The following is a 21,333-nucleotide window of genomic DNA, read 5'->3' as shown; positions in this document are numbered from 1 at the left end:
GGGGCTCAAGGTGGGGCACACAATGCTCCACGCTTTCATTTAATCCTGGCAACAACCCTGTGAGGTAGGCTAGGCTGAAAGGTAGTGAGTGGCCCAGGGTCACCCAGTGAGCTTCATGGCTGGCTGGGAATTTAAGTCCTGGGGTCCCAGTCCAGGGGAAGCAATGCTAAGCACATCCCCTTCCAGGTCAAAATGGAGCAAATTGCAATTATCACCAGAGAACCCTAGAATTGTAAAGTTGGAAGCGTCCCTGAGGGTCATCAATGTCCCTCTCCATACTGTGACTTTTATTCGATTTGGGAGTAACTGGCAGGTGCTTCTGTGCAACACAGTGGAATTGTGCAATGGCCCAGTTCTGATGGACGTTCAGGGGGGAAGTTGGTGGGAGGGGGGGAAGCAATGCTAGACACATCCCCTTCTAGGTTAAAATGCAGCAAGATTGCAATTCTCTTCAGATCCTGAGGGTCAACTAGTCCAAGATAGGTGCAATGGAATCTTCCCAGTTTTCCTTCTCCATCTGCAACAAGCAACCGATCCTGGAGCGCCACCTGCTGGTTCTTTGGAGTTCCTGTCCTCCGTGGTGGTTCCCTTTGAAGAAATGTGTATTATGACGTAGGAATGGAGAGAAAGAGAGAATGAATATCATTTCTCAAGAGCTTGAGAGTTGCACTGTGTAACAGGACCATTTCTTCCAGCTGTGTTCATACATGCACAAAAGCCCATAAAAAGAGTCTGCTGGATCACAGAATTGTAAAGTTGGAAGGGACACCCAGGGTCATCTAGTCCAACCCGCTGCAATGCAGGAATGTCAACTAAAGCATCCATGACAGGTGGCCATTCAACCTCTGCTAAAAAACCTCCAAGGAAGGAGAGTCCACAATTGCCCAAGGGAGACAGTTCCACTATCCAACCATTCAGAATTTTTTTCCGGATGTTTAGTTGGAAGCTCCTTCCTTGTAACTTGAAGCCGTTGGTTCGAATCCTGCCCTCCAGAGCAGGAGAAAGCAAGCTTGACTCCTCCTCCAAGTGACAGCCCTTAAGATATTTGAAGATGGTCCTTATATCTCCTCTCAGTCTCCTTTTTTCCAGGCTAACCAAGCCAAATTCCGTCAAATGATGGGGGGGGGGGGTGTCATCAGAGCTGGTCTCCCACCTCTGCCGAGGTTTGCCCCTACAAGCACAAACTTCGACAGGAAGTGGTCAGTGCATGACAATGGGATAGTATACACACACACAACACACACACACAACACACACACACACACACAGCCCATTCAAAGGCCTCCTCCATTTCCACTCTGGTCAAAGTTTGGTCTCATCTTAGGGATTCCGCTCCAGGTTTTTTGTAGAGATCCCATCTCACGCAACATCCTGTTCTCAAAGTGAGCACCCAGATGCACATTATGGGGAAGCAGAAGGCAGGATCCGAGAACAAAAGCCCTCTCCCCTCCTGTCTTTGGCAGCACCTGGGATTCAGAAGCACTCTGAGTAGTAGCCATCAATCGTCCTCTCTCTCATCCTCTTTTAAAGTCATCCAGGGCTAAGTCCCATTTCCCCACCTGGTCTTGCTTCAAGTAAACAGACAAGCGTTGCTCCATCGGATGCAGCAAACTTGGGTAAAGCAACTGCCAGATTCAGCCCAGTGAACTTGGGAACGAGCCCAGATCAGAAGGGGATATTGGGGGAATGGTGGGTGGGATTGGGGAGCAGCAATGCCAAAGACATCTCTTGCCATGCAAACAGATTCATGGATGGAGCTGGAGAAAAAGGGCAAATAACACATGTGAGGATTCCTTAAAAATATTGCTGCACTGCACCCAAATTGCTGAGCATGGAGAAAACCCAGGGGGGTCAGTGTTTGCCCAGAGTTTGGTTTCCTTGAAGGTGAGCAGAGACTTTGGAGTATTTAGGTGATACGGTTTTTAAATGAACATATAGAGAGAGCCTGTACGTTTCTGAGCACAATTCAAAGTGTTGGTGCTGACCTTTAAAGCCCTAAATGGCCTCGGTCCAGTATACCTGAAGAAGCATCTCCACCTCCATCATTCTGCCCGGACACTGAGGTCCAGCACCAAGGGCCTTCTGGCGGTTCCCTCGTTGCGAGAAGCCAAGTTGCAGGGAACTAGGCAGAGGGCCTTCTTGGTGGTGGCGCCTGCCCTGTGGAACGCCCTCCCAACAGATGTCAAAGAGGAAAACAACTGCCAGACTTTTAGAAGACATCTGAAGGCAGCTCTGGAGGCTTTTAATGTTTAATAGATTATTGTGTTTTATTCTCCTGTTGGAAGCCGCCCAGTATATAAATAATAAATTATTATTATTATTATTATTATTATTATTATTATTGAGCATAAAATGGATGGGAACACGGCATTAACATCCCCCAAATCATCCTTCTCAGTTTATCACAGCTTTGGGTCCCCTGCACAGCAAACAGGAATCTGTGTCTCCAGCTTCCAGGCTTCTTGCAGCTCAACTCTCACAAACAACATGGGCTAAAAATCTCACAGACAGCTTCTCCCCATATGAGCTGACCTGGACCCTGAGATCATAATCAGAAGCCCTTCTTAATGTGCCTCCTTCGCAAGTGGTTCAGAGGGCGGGAATGCGAGAAGAGGACTTTTTTTGTGGAGGCTCCGTGTTGATATTTGTCCATTGGCTCAAGTATCCCCTCAACCCAGCACACATTTTCACAACATGGACCTACACAAAGATTTCCAATGCTTGCATTTATTAAAAAGAAAAAGCTAAAGCGCTTTTGCAGACAAACCAAATCCAAGCTCCAATCCTGAGCCCACTTTCTCAGGAGTCATGAGTAGACAGGCAGACAGGATGGCTCCCTCTTGACTCCTTCCCAGAATCGCCTTCAGTAGCATCAAGCAAAGCGGTTTCTTCCCCAGCAGAAATGGGGGGGGGGCAGTCAAGGCAGCTGCACATCAGAGGAGAGCAGGGAGGTCTTCCTTTCACCAGAGGTCTTGCACCGTAGATCTGTAGAGTTACTCGCCTGTGAGAGGAGGAAACACTGTTAATATGGGTGTTGGTGGTGGTTCTGAAAACCCAAACCAGTGACTCCAACTGGGAGGCAGAAGAGCTGACTGTTGTCAGAGTCCAAATTGCACACAGAGGGTCTGTTTTGCAGAGGGTTGAACTAGATGACCCCTTAGGTCACTCCCAACACTACATTTATATTCTATGATTTCATGTATGCATTTTGGGGGGGTTTCTCATGTGGTTCCTCCTCCTCCTCCTCCTCCTCCTCCTCCTCCTCCTCCCTCTTCCTCTTCCTCTTCCTCTTCCTCTTCCTCTTCCAAACAGCAACCCCCAAAAGAGGACATTTATGTGCAGATCATTGTGAGTGCCCATTGGTGTGAATTTAACTCTTTCCCTTCCAGCCACTGGGATGTCCCTTCCAACTCTACAATTCTGTGATTGAATAACCACCTTCACAGGGATGTATTTGAGGAGGGTCAGCGACTGAGCCCCCACCCTCTCATGCCAGGAAGAGCTGTTCTTTGAGCCAATGGAGGCATTCCTTCCCAGGCTAAGGGGAGTTGTGGCTGAGGGCCCAGAGAGCTTTCATGGGGGCAGCAACGGGGGAGGAAAGGGTCTTCAACCCTCTGTGCACACGCGAATATTGTTCCCCCTCACGGTGGCTGCAAAGGGAAAGAGAGAAAGGTGGGCTAGGTGGGAAAAGAGAGTTATGAGTCTCATGCAATTGGTGTCATGAGGCTAATTTTTGGGCACAGCAAAGATTGGATTTAACTCACCTTAACGGCAACACATTAGGACATCTGAACACTTAAAAAGTGGCTTCGCGCACCATCTTATGCATTTCCCACCAATACGTTCACATATTGGAACAGCAACTTTGGCTCTGGTGAAATCTGGAGGAGGAAAAAGAAGGCTTTGAAGGCTCTGTCTCACAGGACTGACCTTCTACACCTTCCACAAATTCTTCCACAATGCCCCTGATGGCTCAGACACCGGAGGGCACCAGGTTGGGGAAAGCTGGTGCAGGAAGAATGCAGGGCTGGAGTAGAGAGTCAGTCCCTTCTGCTGCCTATCTGCACCTCCAGGACAGGGTCTGAGCCAAGGTGGTAAGGAAGGCTGTGTCAGAGTCACTGGCTTCCCTGGGCAGCCACTGGCAAACTGGGAGAGAGGAGCCCCCTTGCGCAGGAAACTCGCCTTTTCTTTTACTCACCACAAAGCTAACTGTGTTGAAACACTTTATTAGAGATTTGAAAGCAAGAGCTTCCGTGGATCACATAAATAACTCTCTCTATATACAAATGTAAAAGGGGCTTGTGTGTTGGTCTCCACCTCTCACCAAAACCGCTTGACCAATGCCAACGAAATATGGACACAACGTCACATGCGAATAAGCGCGTGTCCACATACCGACACTGCCGGGCATGCTGGGAAATAGAACCCTGAAGCTGCGTCTCCAAGGGCGGGACAGAGTGCATCCTGGGAAACAGAAGGCTGAACCTGCATCTCAGCAACCAATATGCTATAACTGCCAGAACGGCCATTCCTCCACAAAGGGCCACGCCGGGATCCTGCCCCTAGCCACCCATGTCCCGAAACATGTCAGATCAGGTTTGCAGGGAACAGAGCTGGGGACTCACCTGCATTGTGGGTGGGGACAGGACGGGGATGGGATAGCTCAGGTTTGCAGGGAACGGAACTGGGGACCCACAGCAACACGTGGCCGGGCCAGCTAGTGAGGTAATAAGAAGAGCCAGACTGAAGGATCTGGCCAAAGGGGGCCCATCCAGTCCAACATCCTCTTCTCACAGTGTCCAACCAAAAGCCCCATTTGGGAACTCTCCAGGACAGTGGTTCCCAACAGGTGGTCCGCGGACCCCCAGGGGTACGCGATCTATGCCAGAGGGGTCCGCAAGATGCTATTAGAATAAAAAATATATTAAATATATTTCGTATGATAACAGATTTTTTGTTATGGCCGCTTCCTGCATGAGCAGAGTCTAGCGCAAAACTAGAATTAGATAGAGGCAGTAGCTCTGCTGTATGCCGTTAGGTGGCGCTTTACAAACACTACTGTTTTGCAAAGAGGCAGCGCGCACATTCTACTAATGCTCACCTCCCCAAGATGCTTTGCGCGCGTCGGCTTCATTTGTGCGCTACTGCGCAGGTACCCTGTCTTTTCCATTCCCCTCCCTCCTCCCTGGCGCGCGCTGCCTCTTTGCAAAACAGTAGTGTTTGTAAACAAAGCGTTGTTTTTCGCGGAAGCTACAGTTCGCGTAGTTAAAAATGGACCGTTGGTTAAAAAGTAGTTCATCTTATTAAGAACTGAAAATTAAAACTAACTGTATACTGATGGAGTACTCTGTAGATATAAATATAAAATATAAAAAGACTCTTAATTTGGCTCTCACTTTTTAATTTTAGGATTAGGAATTAATGGGGGTCCTTGTCACAATAGCGGCTCGATGAGGGGTCCTCGAGAAAATTTTGTTGGGAACCCCTGCTCCAGGAGGACATGGAGCAAGATCCCACCTCTTTGGGAGTCACAGCAAATGGTGTTCAGAGCCAGTTTAAAAGGAATAAAGCTGAGAGCTGTGAAGCTGCTCAGAGAAGAAGCATCTGAGAAGAAGGCCTTACCTGGAGCCAACAGGAGGAGGAGGACGGCAACAGAGAGGAGACAGAAGATCTTCATGGCTGGAGGTTGGTGGGAATCCTGGAGGTACCAGAAGCCAAGTGGAAGAGCTATTGCCTGGGGAAGGAGATGTTCCACATCTTATAGGTGGCTGGAGGACTGTTGAAATCTTGTGGGTTGCCAACTGTCGTTCGCAAGATGGATGTGGCAAACCCTGAGGTTCATGTGCCAAGGACCAGCCAAAGACCACAGAATCATAGACCCATAGAGCTTCAGCATCGGAAGATACCCCAAGAGTCATCTACGGCAACCCTTGCAATGCAGGGATCTCTGACTGGTGCCCATCCAACCTCTGCTTCAAAAAATGGGCACCCAAAGGTGAGGGCAAGGCTTTTAAATTTAATTCTGGAGAAGGAGGAGAAGTATCAGTGCTTGCTGTGAGATGTTGGTCTGCGCTGTGTCTTGCCCAGTGATATTTAACAGGCAGTTGCTGGTCTTTTGCAATCTCCACAGAGATGTCTTCAGCATCCTTTCCCAAGAGCCTGAAGGGCAAACCCAGCAGGCAAGGTGGGGAACCTATGGTCACAGGGCTAAGTCCCATTTCCCCACCTGGTCTTGCTTCAAGTGAACGGACAAGCCTTGCTCCATCGGATGCCCACAAAGTTGGGCAAAACAACTGCCAGATCCAGCACAGTGAACTTGGGAATGAGCCTAGATCAGAAGGCGATATCAGGGGAGGCAGGGGGTGGAATTGGGGAGCAGCAATGCCAAAGAGATCCCTTTCAGTGCAAACAGATTCAGCGATGGAACTGGAGCAAAGGGGCAAATAACACATTTCAGGTTCCTTGAAAATATTGTTACACAGCAGTTTCAGTGTTTGCCCAGAATTCAGTTTCCTTGAAGGTGACGTGCTCAATTCCTGCTTATGAAACATCCAGTCCTGTATAGGGAAGATTTTAAAGTTCAATGTTTAATGTGTTCTGATATTTTTACACATATTTTTGAGCCTGCTCTAAAGATTGGAATGACTCTCCAGATCAGATTTTGATGGTTCCTGGGGCAGAAATGGGTTTAGGGCATTGTTTTCCCACATGAGGTGAGGGGGAGGGGTGCTCAGTTTTGGCCAACTGAACATTAGGAACATTTTTTTTAATGGAAAGAGTTGTTTGACAGTGGAATGGACTCCCTCAGAAGTTGGTGGACTCTCCTTCAGTGAAGGTTTTTAAGCAGAGATTGGATGGCCACCTGTCAGAGATTCTTTAACTTGGACTAGCTGACCCTCAGGGTCCCTTCCAACTCTATAATGCTAGGATTCTATGATGATAATTGCATTTTTGCTCCATTTTGACCCAGAAGGGAATGTGTTTAGAATTGCTCCCCTCTTCCCCCCCCCCACCTCCTTCAGAACTGGGCCAATTCCCAATTGCACAATCCCATTGTGCAATTCAGAGAAGTGTGAATTTCTATGAATGGTTTTGTGTTTCAGTTTTCATATTGCTTTGGAAAGTGCATATGAGATGGGCTCACCCTTAAATGAGAAATGAATCAAAATGTATCTAGGTGCCTTAGTAGACTTCAAGCTTAACACGAGTGAACAGTGTGATGCAGCATGAAAAAAACTGATTGCTATTCTAGGCTTCATGAACAGAAATATAGTGTCTAGGGGCGTCTTAGCCATAGAGGCTAGTGGCGCGGGGAACCATGGCGCCAAGTGCTGGAGGGCGTTGGAGGGAAGAGGCGGAGGCCGGGCGCGGTGCCTCCCTGCATCACCTCGCTGCCCTTGCCTGCCTCCGCCATGCAGAGCGGCACCCGGAGTCTCCGTCCCATTGGAGTGCTGCCCGCCCGCAGGGCTGCCTCTTGCCTTTCCCATCTCCCCCTCGGCGAAGGGGCCCTCAGGGCATGGTGGCGGGAGGTGCCGAAGCACCAAGGCCCACCACGACGTGCACGCACTTCGCCAAAATCTTGCAGCGCGTGAGGGCTGCCAGGAGGTGGCCGGCCGCCGAGGGCAAGCCCTGGAGCCTCCGCCTATTCCCCGCAGTAAAAAGGTGAAACGACGGGTGGGGCACCGGAGGGATCTTTGAATGGGGGCGGGGCACCAGAGGGATCTTTGAACCACGGCGCCGGATATCCTTGAGACGGCCCTGCCACTGGTCTAGATCAAGGGAAGTCGTAGTACCGTTCTATTCTTCCTTAGTCAGACCACACCTGGAGTCCTTTGTCCATTTCTGGGTGCCATCATTTAAGAAGGATGTTAACAAGCTGGAAGGTGTGCAGAGGAGGGCAACCAAGAGGATCAGGACCATCTTGGACTGTAAACCAAACCTGATGAGGAATGGTTGAAGGAATTGGGTATGTTTAGCCTGGAAAGGAGGAGACTGAAAGGAGATATGAGAGCCATCTTCAAATATCTGAAAGGCTGTCCCATGGAAGAGGGAGCAAGCTTGTTTTCTGCTGCTCCAGAGAGGAGGACCTGAACCAATGGATTTGATTTACAAGAAAGAAGATTCTGGCTAAACATTCGGAAGAACTTTCTGACTGTCAAAGCATTTTGACAGTGGAACGAACTCCCTTAAACGATGGTGTACTCCTTTCTCGGATGTTTCTAAGCAGAAGTTTGATGCTATTTTCAAGGCACTGGCGGAGGAACGGGGGTGGGGGGTGGGGAGCGCACTGCCCCCTGCACCATCGGGGAAGGGGATAACATCATGGCCGCCCCCGGACACGCGCGGCACACCCCCCACCGCACCGGCACCATGCCCCCGGGATGCACACCACGCCCCCAGGATGCACGCAAGCCACGCCCCCACCTGCTCTCCTCCCCTGGTGCCGGAGCATGCAGCTTCGCCACTGCTTCCAGGGAACCTTCAGCTGCATTGCGGGGGGTTGGACTGGATGTCCCTTGGGAATCCCTTCCCTCTCTGCAATTCTTTGAAGTTCCCTGTCCCTTGCTGGGTCACAATTGCTGGAGAGATGAGGGGGGAAAGCTTCAGAAACACTGAAAGCAGCTTAAACTGACCACGAGTCCCTCTAGCTTAGCACTGTCAACCCAGACTGGCAGTAGCCCTCCAGGCAAGAGTACCTTCTGCATGCCAAGCAGATGCCCTAGCACTGAGCGATGGCCCTTCCCTAAAACAGAGGAGCCCAAGTCCAAAACGCCACCTCTCTATCTCTCCTTCTTCTGCTTCCAAATACCTCCAACGTCATGCCACCCACGGGGACAGCTGGAGAGCGTTGGCTGACAGCATGTCTTCGACGTCCCCTTGTTCTAATTATAAACCTGCATTCGATATCTTGGATGCTCTCTGCCTGCCTCTTCCATTTTTTCCCCTGAGCAAGGGAAGCAGCCGGCCTGGAGGAATCAGAGCTGACTCGCCAGCCCCTTTCCCCAAAGTTTACTCCTGGCGCGTGTGTTTGCGTGACCCTCTTTTCTCCATCGCCGGCAGACGAAGCAGGGGGCATTGCCTGCTCCTGTTGAACCCCTCTCTCCCCTTGCGGAGCAGAATCCGAGCCTGCGGGAGACAGCCTTCCGCCATGGATTCACTGCTCGGATGACTGGGTCCCTCGCGTCCCCGAGACCCTGCTGGCATTGACAGCTGCTGCTACCCGTGTCCATGGAAACAGCGTTGGGCAGCCCGCAAGGAAGCAGGTGGGTGTCGGGAGTCTAGGGAGGAACGTGGCTTGACAAAGGAGCTCACTCCACCAGCCTCCTCCGAGCTGGGCACGGTGGCATGCAGACCGCCGTGGGCCCAAGGGGCCTCCCACCTCTGCAGCCCAGACTTTTGCACTTGGCACCCTGTTGTCCTGGGTCTTCGTAGTGCCAAAGGAGAAGTGTTTGACACCCCCCCCTGCAGTGCGGGACACGGGTCTGGCCTGCCACTGAACCAGGTGACCCTTTGCCCTGGTCCTCCGAGGCAAAGCAGGCGGGAGACGGGTGGCAGATGGGTGCCGCAGTCCACAAACACGTCCCCGGAGGAGCCTGGCGGACTTGAAGAGAGAAAGCAGTCCAGGTTTTCCGAGCAACTTGTTGAAACGGAGCAAGCTGCCGCCTTCTGCCAGCTTCTCCATCTGTCTCTGTGGCTCTGAGCTTTCCAGGACTTGGCTTCCCAGAAGGTCTCTGAGGCAGAGCAGGGCGAGATCTCTCCCAACAAGGCGACAGCAGGAGTCCATCCTGGATCCCACGATGGCAGGTAAGGAGAAGAGGGTGGACCTGGTAGCTGCTGGAGGCTAGGGCAGCAGACTCTGAAACCGAGGGGAGAGTCATGATGGCGATCGATGTATTGGCTTGACTTCCTGGGTCTCTTCCTGTGTGAAAGATTCACAGAGAGACTAAGGCGATTTTCACAGGTTCAAGGAACCTTCCTCTTTGTGGAATGTCTGCGGGTAATTTGTGATTTTGCTTGGGCCCTGGGTTAGAGCCCAGGTGGATGGATAGAAGGGGAAGGTGTGTCAGAAGGAATCCAAAGGGTCATCTAGACCAACCCATGGAGGAGAAGGAACTGAGACTTCTTTTATATGGATTGCTGACCTTTGCATCAATGGAGCATTTTTATATCGGAGTAGTTTTGCAATCTTTGTTGTCGTTCAAGTTGTTTGCTTTAGTTTTCTGTACACCACCGAGAGATATTTGTTATGTAGTGTTGTGAGTTTCAGTGGTCAGCCTGGATGAGGCTCTGGGACCAATCCTTGGGGTCTGTACCCAGCGAGGGAGAGAATCTAAAAGAGGATTCTATTGCTGAACTAGTCAGACGAGTTGCTTTGTAAGACAAAGACCTTCCCTGGCCACTTAAGTGTCCTCATCAACATCTCAAAAGAATGAACCAGGTCACAAGAGTGATCATAGAATCATAGAGTTGGAAGAGACCACAAGGGCCATCCAGTCCAACCCCCTGCCAAGCAGGAAACACCATCAAAGCATTCTTGACATATGCCTGTCAAGCCTCTGCTTAAAGACCTCCAAAGAAGGAGACTCCACCACACTCCTTGGTAGCAAATTCCACTGCCGAACAGCTCTTACTGTCAGGAAGTTCTTCCTAATGTTTAGGTGGAATCTTCTTTCTTGTAGCTTGAATCCATTGCTCCGTGTCCGCTTCTCTGGAGCAGCAGAAAACAACCTTTCTCCCTCCTCTATATGACATCCTTTTATATATTTGAACATGGCTATCATATCACCCCTTAACCTTCTCTTCTCCAGGCTAAACATACCCAGCTCCCTAAGCTGTTCCTCATAAGGCATCGTTTCCATTTGACCATTTTCGTTGCCCTCTTCTGGACACGTTCCAGCTTGTCTGTATCCTTCTTGAACTGTGGTGCCCAGTGATGGGGACCTCCAGGCTATTGGGGGCTCCACACACACCCTTGTCTACCTGCTAGGTTGACAAACAAGAGCCAGCGTTTTGGGGGGTGAACAGACCTGGAAGTTGAAGACACAGAGATACTATATGCTTATCCAAGTTTGGTTTTCTTGTTTAGGGAGGCTTTTAATGTTTAATCGATTATTTTATTTTATTTTTCTGTTGGAAGCTGCCCAGGGTGGCTGGGGAAACCCAGCCAGGTGGGCGGGGTATAAATTATTATTATTATTATTATTATTATTATTATTATTATTATTATTATTAACGAAGGTCAGCAACAGGTGTACTATCTGGGCCCTCCTGAAGGTCACAGGCCCCTCCATATTTTCAAGGAAGCCCCCCCCCCCTCAGTGGGTGGATGGAGGGGGGGTGGGCCAATTCGGCCTGGCCAGGTGGGGGGTGCACGTGTAATAGCATGCACAAGTGATGCCCCCCAGCCAATGTTGGGGTGCGACGCAGAGTGTCTGGTCAGCAGAGATTGTGATGTCTTTAGGATATTTGGTTTTAGTTCGAAAGCATGTCAAATTGCAAGTAGATAAATAGGGACTGCTACAGCGGGAAGGTAAACGGCGTTTCCGTGTGCTGCTCTGGTTCGCCAGAAGAGGCTTTGTCATGCTGGCCACATGACCTGGAAGCTGTACGCCGCTCCCTTGGCCAATAACGTGAGATGAGCGCCGCAACCCCAGAGTCAGTCATGACTGGACCTAATGGTCAGGGGTCCCTTTACCCTTTATATGCTATATGGTAATTTATCGGTAATTAATAGGTATCTAAAGCCATTTGCACATATTGCTATGCAAGCAGTCCATGCAGAATGTAGGCACCCTATATATAGAAAGGAGCAAACCAAGGATATTTTAGGGAGCAGGCTAGGAGCCTACACAAAACAAAACACTGTTGCTGTATGTAGGTTTTATTTTTTGTGTTTTTTATCTTATATTTTGGAAATGCACATCCAGGTTTTTTTCCTTTTATTTTTTGGGGGCCCCCAAGAGGGAGGCCCAAAGCTATAGCTTATACGTAAATCTGGCACTGGTTGGAAGGGACCCCAAGAGTCATTTAATCCAACCCTCTGCAATGCAGGAATATCGGCTGGACCATTCATGGCAGATGGCCACCCAACCTCTGCTTTAAAGCTCCTCCAATCTTATCCCAAATTTGCCTCCTGGAGACACCACATTAAGGTCTTGGTGGGAGGTTTCTCTTATTGCCTTTCTTTATCGCTCTTCTCCTGCCCCGTAGTTGAGCCTCTGCCAGGGACGGGATGTGTAGGCAGGGGAGAGGAGCAGATGCCACTTCTCTTTTGCACTTGCATATAAATCTGTGCTCGCAAACACCCAGGCACCATGCAGCGCACAGCTTGCCAGTTCCAAGTTCTGCAGCTGCCAAGATCTATTTTGAACCTCTGGTGAGGATAATAATAATATTACATGGTGGGACAATCGTGTTTTGTCACTTATTGCGATCATCTCTCTTTAGCCCAAGTAATAAACACTGATATTATAAAAAAAAATGCATCTGATTGCAGAACAGATTAATATAGCATCCAGGGTGCCCCCAGACTGTCAGTATTTTTGTGGGAGGAATTAAACTGCAAACCAGTGCAGTTAAAGTGAGAATGTAAGAAGCGGCTGCTGGATCAGGCCCAGTGCTGGATTTACGTATAAGCTAAACCAGCGTTTCTCAACCGCTGTTCCGCGGCACACTAGTGTGCCGCGAGACGCTGGCTGGTGTGCCGCGACGTGCGGCGATGAGAAGGGCGATTTGCATTGTCACGTGCCTGGCGGCCGCCAATAATCAACACTGTCCCGCTGGAAAGCAATATTTCTCCTCCTCTTTCCCAAAGCTCAGTGCAAACAAGCCTGGCGGCCGCCAATACACAGCACTAGCCCGCCGGAAAGCAATATTTGGCAAGTGTTTCTTACAGTCATAATTATAATATAGGGCGGCACAGAGTTAATTTTTTTAACTTTTTTAATGGTGGTGTGCCTCGTGATTTTTTTCACGGAACAAGTGTGCCGTGGCCCAAAAAAGGTTGAGAAACACTGAGCTAAACAAGCTATAGCTTAGGGCCCCACTCTCTTGGGGGCCCCCAAAAAAAATTAAAGGAAAAAACCTGGATGTACATTTCCAAAATCTAAGATAAAAAAACCACAAATAAAATAAAACCTACATCCAGCAACAGTGTTTTGTGTTGTGCAGGCTCCTATGATGTAAGTCATGGGCCCCGCCTGCTAGCCTGCTCCCTAAAATATCAATGGTTTGCTCTTTTCTATATCAATTACTTTGATAAAATACATATTTTGCTATGTGCAAATGGCTTGAGATACCTGTTAAGCCCATAAATGACCATATAGCATATTGTTGTTGTTTAGTCGTTTAGTCGTGTCCGACTCTTCGTGACCCCATGGACCATAGCACGCCAGGCACTCCTGTCTTGCACTGCCTCCCGCAGTTTGGTCAAACTCATGTTCGTAGCTTCGAGAACACTGTCCAACCATCTCGTCCTCTGTCGTCCCCTTCTCCTAGTGCCCTCCATCTTTCCCAACATCAGGGTCTTTTCCAGGGAGTCTTCTCTTCTCATGAGGTGGCCAAAGTATTAGAGCCTCAGCTTCACGATCTGTCCTTCCAGTGAGCACTCAGGGCTGATTTCCTTAAGAATGGATAGGTTTGATCTTCTTGCAGTCCATGGGACTCTCAAGAGTCTCCTCCAGCACCATAATTCAAAAGCATCAATTCTTCGGCGATCAGCCTTCTTTATGGTCCAGCTCTCACTTCCATACATCACTACTGGGAAAACCATAGCTTTAACTATACGGACCTTTGTCGGCACTCTCTTGGGGGCCCCCAAAAAAAATTAAGGGAAAAAACCTGGATGTACATTTCTAAAATATAAGATAAAAGAACAAATAAAATAAAACCTACATACAACAATAGTGTTTTGTGTTATGTAGACTCCTATGATGTAAGTCATGGGGCCCCGCCTGCTTGCCTGCTCCCTAAAATATCAATGGTTTGCTCTTTTCTATATCAATTACTTTGATAAAATACATATTTTGTTACAGTATGTGCAAATGGCTTGAGATACCTGTTAGGTCCATAAATGACCATATAGCATATATGTTTTAAGCTTTTAATGTTTAATCGATTATTTTATTTTATTTTATTTTTCTGTTGGAAGCCGCCCAGAGTGGCTGGGGAAACCCAGCCAGATGGACGGGGTATAAATAATATATTATTATTATTATTATTATTATTATTATTATTATTATTATTCAACACCAAAAGCAGCAGCAATTTGTTGTTGACAAAGGACAGCGGGACATATAAAGGGCCCCATTACCTTCAGTATCTTTAGGGTCTCGTCAAACTGAAAGCCGGCCCCGATCAGGCCAATGGTCCACCTTGTCAAGCATCGTCAACCAGATGCCCCAATGGGAAACGGGGCAAGCGGGATCTGAGCACAACACTGGGATTCAGAAGCATGGCTGCCTCCAACTTTGCAGGCAAAGCAGAAGCCCTGTGGCTTGGAACCATCGATAGCAATGACTTCTCGGTGGTGGCACCCACCCTGTGGAAAGCCCTCCTTCCAATCCATCAATCAAACAAACAAGCAAGCAAACTTTATCTTGGTCACAGACCAGTATAAGATAAAACATACGGATAAACCGAACACGTAAGACTTAAAACAGGTAAGGGATGAAAACTAGAAGTTAAAAGGTGATTATATCATACACCAGATGACAAAGAGATGACCTTAGAAGAAATCTGAAGGCAGCCCTGTATAGGGAAGGTTTTTAATGTTTAATTATGTTTTTATATATGTTGGAAGCCATCCAGAGTGGCTGGGGCAACCCAGTCAGATAGACAGGGTGTTGTTGTTGTTGTTGTTGTTGTTGTTGTCGTTGTCGTCGTCATCATCATCATCATCATCAAAGGTTCTGTGTCACCCTCATGCAACAAATCCACTTTTGGGGAAAATGGAGGTTTCGTAGTGAGGAAATTGATGGTAAAATGTAATGTAAGGTGTAGGATGAATGGATTAAAAATGGGAAGATGCCCACAAGACATTCAGGGTGAATTTTCATAGCCATACAAGCCCATTGCAGACAAATAAGAACAAAAGCTATGGGGAGACCAGCCATGGTCTTATGCCCACATATGAAATCAGGATGAATCCTGAATAAAGAGCATCTTCCACATTTGATGGAAACCATGTGATGAGGGTGCCAGTCACACCTCTTTGGGGAGGGACTTCCATCACTTAGGGGCCACCACAGAGAAGCCCCTCTCCTGGGCCACTGCTACCAGAACTTCCAGTGGTGGCGGCCCTACCAAGAGGGCATCTTTCGTAGTCCAAAACATTTGGAGGGCACCAAGCTGGGGAAGGCTATTTTGGATTGACTGATCCAAGAGGGGGGGGGCATTTGTTTTGCCATGGAAGGTCACCTCTCTTGGGCTGCTCGTTGACTCTGCGCCAACACTATCTTGAGGAGGAAGGAGGGGATCCAGTTTCTTCTGTGCTCACGTATGTTTGAAGCAGCTTTCATTAGCCCCGAATTCTCCCAACTTCGAGGGAAATCAGATGAACAGATTTGATCAAAAGCCTGGTTTTAATTAAAGCTTTGAAGTCCCCCAAAGGCAGATTCTGCGTCACTGTGCACAGCTTCACAATGACTGCAGCCGAAGTCTGCATCGGGGGAAAGGTTAGAAGCAGAACACCTCTTCCCCAGCACATTTATCTCCATTCTGCTTTGGGGGCTGTAACACCCTGGTAGAGCATCTCCCTTGCAGGCAAATGGTCATGGGTTCAATCCCCAATAGCCTCTCTATGCACAACTGGGATAAGTCTCCTGCTTATAATCCTGGAGGGCCACTTCCAGCCACTGCAGACAATACAGTGTTAAATGGACCAATGGTCTGATGTGGGCAGCTTTCTGTGTTGCCATTAGAACAATAGCTGGTGTGAGGAAAGATACTATTAAATCAATATATCCTCTCCTAGTATCTACAACATTCCCACATTACTTGCCTTTTCTCTAAACTAAAAAATCCCAAACACTGCAGCCTTTCTTCATAGAAGGGTCATTCCATCCCCTCGATCATTTTGTTCATCCTTTCAATCCCAGATTCTGCTCGTCTTTCCCAACCTTTCAATCCCAGCTTCTGCAGTCTCAGTTGGCTTGCTTGGCCAAATAGGAGTTCCAAAACAACATCTCTCCTCCCTGGGAACTCTCCTTGGTCCTGCAGAGCCTGGCTCTCTCCCCTGGTTCGCTGTTGCTGCTGGATGATCCCTGCCTTGTCTCGCTGTCTCTCGAGCTGGCTAGATGAGGATTGATTTTCGCTTCCACCAGGAGCTGACATAGTTATGCAAAAATGTCTTGCAATGCACTCGACACTCCAAAAGTTTCTCCCTGTCAGGAGTATGGGCAGGAGTCAGGCTCTGGGGCCTGTAGTGCTTTGCAGGACTGGGGCCTGCCTCAGCTTGTGCTGGAGAAGCAAGGAGTGGCCACACAGGTGAAGACCTCAGCTTGTGCTGGAGAGGCAAGGAGTGGTCACTCAGGTGAGGCCACTTGATACCTCACTGCACCTGGTGGCAGGAGCTGGGAGGGATAAAAGCTCAGCATTTCCCTTCAGCTCTTTGCCACAGCAACGCTACCCCTGCCTGGTTGCCTCTGGCCTCTTGCTCCTTGGACCCTTGCCTGGCTGACGCCTTGATCCTCGACCCTTGGACCTTTGCCTTGCCGACGCCTTGCTCCTTGACTCCCAGACCTTCGCCTCTGCCTTGCTCCTTGGCCCTGCGACTGCCTGCTGCTGGACCCTCAGCCCTGCACCTGTTCCTGCTTCTACACCACCATCTTGCCTCTCGTCCGGACGTCCCCAGCCAGGGCTTCAACCGCCCGCTGACCGGACTGTGACACTCCCATTTAAATGTGCCCTCATAAGAAGAGCCAGCTGGATCAGGCCAATGGCCCATCTAGTCCAGCATCCTGTTCTCATTGTGGCTGAACACTTGCCTGTGTGAAACCACTAAGCAGGATATGAGCACAAGAGCAACTCTCCCCTCCTGTGGTTTCCTGTAACTGGTATTCAGAAGCATTGCTAGTAGCCACCAATAGCCCTCTCCTCCTCTGCGAATTTGCCCAATCCTCTTTTCAAGCCATCAGAAAAGGTGGCTACTCCCTGTCTCCTGTGGGAGTGAGTTCCACAGGTTCCCTATCCACTGTGTGAAGGAGCCCTTTCTGTCTTCTGTCCTGAATCACTGGATGTTCACAAGTTCTAGTCTTATGGGAGGGGAAGAAAAACGTTCCTCTCGCCACCACGCCATGCATAATTTTAGAAACCCTCATTTGCCGTCCTGCTTGCTCGTTCCTCTCTCCAGTCCGCCCCAGGGTCTTCCATCCTCCTTCTTCAGCACCTCCTGGAAGCTTTCTGGCCTCGCTGTCTGTCTCGGAGCAACCTTGCCAGGCTCTGTGACAGCTGCTCAAGGATTAAATGGGTGCCAAAACCAGGCAGGCTGCCAACACCACCTCCCGGGGTGTGTTCTTGGCACTTGGAGTTGATCTGCAGCTGAGAACTGAAGCCCATCCAAGGGGGCGGCTGCGACAGGCTCCCCAGAGGGGTTTGAGAAGAGAGAGACCTCAGGAGACGGGAGGAAAGGAGAGAAGAGTTGAGGAGGAGAGGGCTGCTAATGAGAGACGCTCCCAGCAGGATGTAATGCCAGCCCTGTGCCACAGTCTCTGCGCCAGCCTTTGTTATTATTATTATCTCTCGCTGTCCCCGTGAGAGGGTGACAGATAAAAAACAAAGACCCAAAATAGCCTGCAAGGAAGACAGGAAGGTGGAGCAAGGAAAAGCGAGCCTGATGTCATGGACTAATTGGACAAAGAGGAAGGGTGGAAGGAACCAGACTGGGAGCCACCAAGGGAAAAGGCTCAGAGTCTGGGGATTGCTGGTGGGATGATGGTGGGTGGTCAAAGGGAGAAGACTCGGAAAAGGAGGTGTTGGAAGCAGAAGGGGGTAACAGGGCTTAGTGAGCTGGGAGAGTCTGTGGCTGAAGCGGGAGAGGAGGCAGACCACAGTTCAAGAAGGATACTGACAAGCTGGAACGTGTCCAGAGGAGGGCAACCAAAATGGTCAAAGGCCTGGAAACAATGCCTTACGAGGAACGGCTTAGGGAGCTGGGTATGTTTAGCCTGGAGAAGAGAAAGTTAAGGGGTGATATGATAGCCATGTTCAAATATATAAAAGGATGTCATATAGAGGAGGGTGAAAGGTTGTTTTCTGCTGCTCCAGAGAAGCGGACACGGAGCAATGGATTCAAACTACAAGAAAGAAGATTCCACCTAAACATTAGGAAGAACTTCCTGACAGTAAGAGCTGTTCGACAGTGGAATTTGCTGCCAAGAAGTGTGGTGGAGTCTCCTTCTTTGGAGGGCTTTAAGCAGAGGCTTGACAGCCATATGTCAAGAATGCTTTGATGGTGTTTCCTGCTTGGCAGGGGGTTGGACTGGACGGCCCTTGTGGTCTCTTCCAACTCTGTGATTCTATGATTCTAAGAGGCAGAGATGAGTCAGGCTGGTGAAGAATCACGGGGATCTCCCCCTCCTGCTGTGACAGGCTCTCCTCTCCTCCCTGACACTCAGAACCAAGTGCGGAATGAAACGGGTAGAGCAAAGGCAGGCTGCTTGCAGGCATAGTCTCCAATTGCTTGGAAGAAGCCCTGGAGAGGAGGAGACATAGGCAGCTTTGGGTAGGTTTGCCATATTTCAAGAGGTTAAAATCCAGACACAAAAAGTTGTCGAGCTTTTTTAGGGCAATTGCTCAATAGCCCTTTCGCAGCTGCCAAGCCTGAGCTGCCCACACCAGAGCCTGCGCCAGAACCAGAGGTGGCTGAATTCTCCCCAAATGAGCGTGTAGGGCCTCCAAAACAGGACATGTCCGGGAATTCCTGGACTAATGGCAACCCTAGCTTTGGGGACATTTGGTCTCGGCAACTGATTTCAGGGGTTGGGACCTAGTGGGCATGTGCTTCTTGGGCCTGAAACCCAGCCACATTCGTAAAAATTGTGCCTTGCTAATAAAGACTTAATCCAGCTTTGAGCTGTGTGGTTTAGTGACCACCCTGTAACACCGCAGGACCTCTGCCTGGGAGCCCTCCCTTGCTGTCGCTGCCCCCCACTTCTACCAAGCCCTTCCAGGTCCCTTCCCTTGTTAATTAACTCGATGGCCTCATTTGCAATTGCAAATGCTTCTCTGGCTCCTGCATGACCAGGCAGCCGCCTTCAATTAATTTTGCCTGCGTTGAAACCTCACACCTGAGCTTTCCTCGCTGGGCTTTCTGGCAGAAGGCGTGTGATTGCCTTCGCTGTTGGAAAAGGTAAAGGGAGAAAGCAAGGTGCTCTGCACATGCACAGGGGCACTGAGACCGCCTTCTGGACATACAACTCCAAACAATGTTCAAAAAGGGCTGAGGTCAGGAGTAAGGGAAGGCAATCTCCATTAGAATTTAGATCTATGTATGCACAGCATCTTGTTTCAGATCCACATTGTTTGTTTGTTTTAAAAATTTTTTTACTGATTTCTTTTTCCCCCCAGTGTCATACAGAATTTTGCAAAACGCAGGGTTGCCAGACAGGATGCGATGGCAAATGGACTCAGTCCTTGCGCAATTATAGATCGCTGTCAAACAAATACATTCATAAAAGGGAGCCAAAATAAGCTGCTGGTATCTGAATGTGAGGAACTATTTTTAGCATAGCTATCATGGTTAAACAAGACAGGGTTACAAAACATGGTACGTTCTATTATACCAAGGGAAAGGAATTCAATTGCCCAGAATCCCTGTATCGGCTACATTCGTTCATGGGCCAAGAGGGGTCCTCAGCCATGTTCCTCCTTGCTTATAAATGAAATAAAGTCAGCCCAAACAGGTGAAAAGCAATCTTTTTTTCTCTCCTTTGGACTCTCAGCTTATTTGCTAGTTTTGCCAGCAGGGCGATATTCCACACCTTAATGTTCTAAGTAATAAGATCTGCCCCATTTTTATAGATACAGTGGTATCTTGGTTCTCAAACTTAATCCGTTCCGGAAGTCCGTCCCAAAACCAAAGTGTTCCAAAACCAAGGGGTGCTTGTCCCATAGAAAGTAATGCAAAATGGATCAATCCATTCCAGACTTTTAAAAACAACCCCTAAAACAGCAGTTTAACATGAATTTTACTATCTAACGAGACCATTGATCCATAAAATGAAAGCAATAAACAATGTACTGCAGTCACACAATCAGTCAGTAGCTGAACTCGGTTCCACACAGTCACAAAAACAAAACAAAAAGAGCCGCAAAAACAAAAACGCCAAATAAATAGAAAAACAGACAGACACACCTCAGTGTAACACTCAAAACGGAAGTGTGTCACTCAAATCGGAAGTGTGGCACTCGAAACAGAGCACGGTCAGCTTCCGAAAAAAGTTCACAAACCGGAACATTTACTTCCAGGTTTGCAGTGTTCGGGCTGTGGGGGTCAGGCTGAGTCCGTCCCTACAGAAAAGACTGGTCCATCTGACTCTGTATCTTTGACCTGCTTTGCAGGGGGTTGGGCTAAATGACCTTTGGGTGCGCCTTCCAACTGTGATTCTGAGAATCAGACTGTGGGCCAATTTTGTGGTGGTGACCAGCAATCGCTCTCCAGGATTTCAGAGAGGGGATCTTTCCCAGCCCTATTAATTGTGAATTATCCCATGCATTTCCCACCTTTTTAGGAGCTCAAAGTGGTGCATATGTCTCTCCCCATTCTTATTTAATTCCCACAACAGCCCTGCGAGGTAGGTTCGGCTGAGAGGCAGCAGCTAGCCCAAGGTTGGGTGCACCTGGAGACAATGACATTGACAGGCATCCACAACCCATGTGTCAGTGCTGAAGCGAGTGCAACAAAAATCCCACGGGCTGTCAGGGCTCTAGGAATGCCTTGCCCTTGTGCAACTTTGAAGATTTGTATTAGTTTATTGTGGTTTATTCATTCCACCTTTCCTCCAGGGAGTTTGAGGTGGCCTACACAGCTTTCCTCCTCCCCAGTTTATCTCTCAACAACCCTGGGAGGCAGGGTAGCCTGGGAGGCCGAGGCCAGTCCCACCCGGTGAGCTTCATGGCTGAGTGGGGATTTGAACCCAGATCTCCCAGGTCATAGTCCAACACTCTATCCCACGGGTGTCAAACACAAGGCCCGGGGGCCAAATCCGGCCCGCCAGACCTCGTCATGTGGCCCGCCGAGCGCCCCAGCCAGCGGGACCCAGCAGTGGGACCTTGCTGCTGAAGCGCCGCGCCAACAAAGCGCTGACAAACAGCTGGGGCCGGGGAAATGCTTTT

General features: G+C 49.2%; 1 protein-coding gene and 1 long non-coding RNA gene across 3 annotated transcripts in view; one reads left to right on the top strand and one right to left on the bottom strand.

Annotated features, from left to right (window-relative positions):
- Positions 1–2,711: 2,711 nt before the first annotated feature.
- Positions 2,712–8,942, bottom strand: LOC118082971 (uncharacterized). The gene is made up of 4 exons (XR_004692325.3): positions 8,810–8,942; positions 5,623–5,734; positions 3,765–3,881; positions 2,712–3,001 (listed from the first exon to the last, which is right to left on the bottom strand). It is a non-coding gene; the product is annotated as an uncharacterized LOC118082971 (long non-coding RNA).
- A 4-nt stretch (positions 8,943–8,946) lies between these two features.
- The window catches only part of EFR3B (EFR3 homolog B), a 103,879-nt gene continuing 91,492 nt past the window's right edge, over positions 8,947–21,333 (top strand). The window contains exon 1 of one of the 2 annotated variants that reach the window (XM_088666978.1): positions 8,947–9,804. In XM_088666978.1, coding sequence (XP_088523104.1) covers positions 9,798–9,804 — 7 coding nt within the window. In that variant the 5' untranslated portion in view covers positions 8,947–9,797. The remainder of the gene's footprint in view (positions 9,805–21,333) is intronic. The other variant, XM_088666980.1, reaches the window with a different exon arrangement.

Source organism: Zootoca vivipara, chromosome 3 (assembly GCF_965207765.1).
Source record: "Zootoca vivipara chromosome 3, rZooViv2.hap1.1, whole genome shotgun sequence".
NCBI lineage: Eukaryota > Metazoa > Chordata > Lepidosauria > Squamata > Lacertidae > Zootoca > Zootoca vivipara.
Note: the sequence above shows the minus strand (reverse complement) of the source record. Positions and strands in the feature narration are given on the sequence as shown.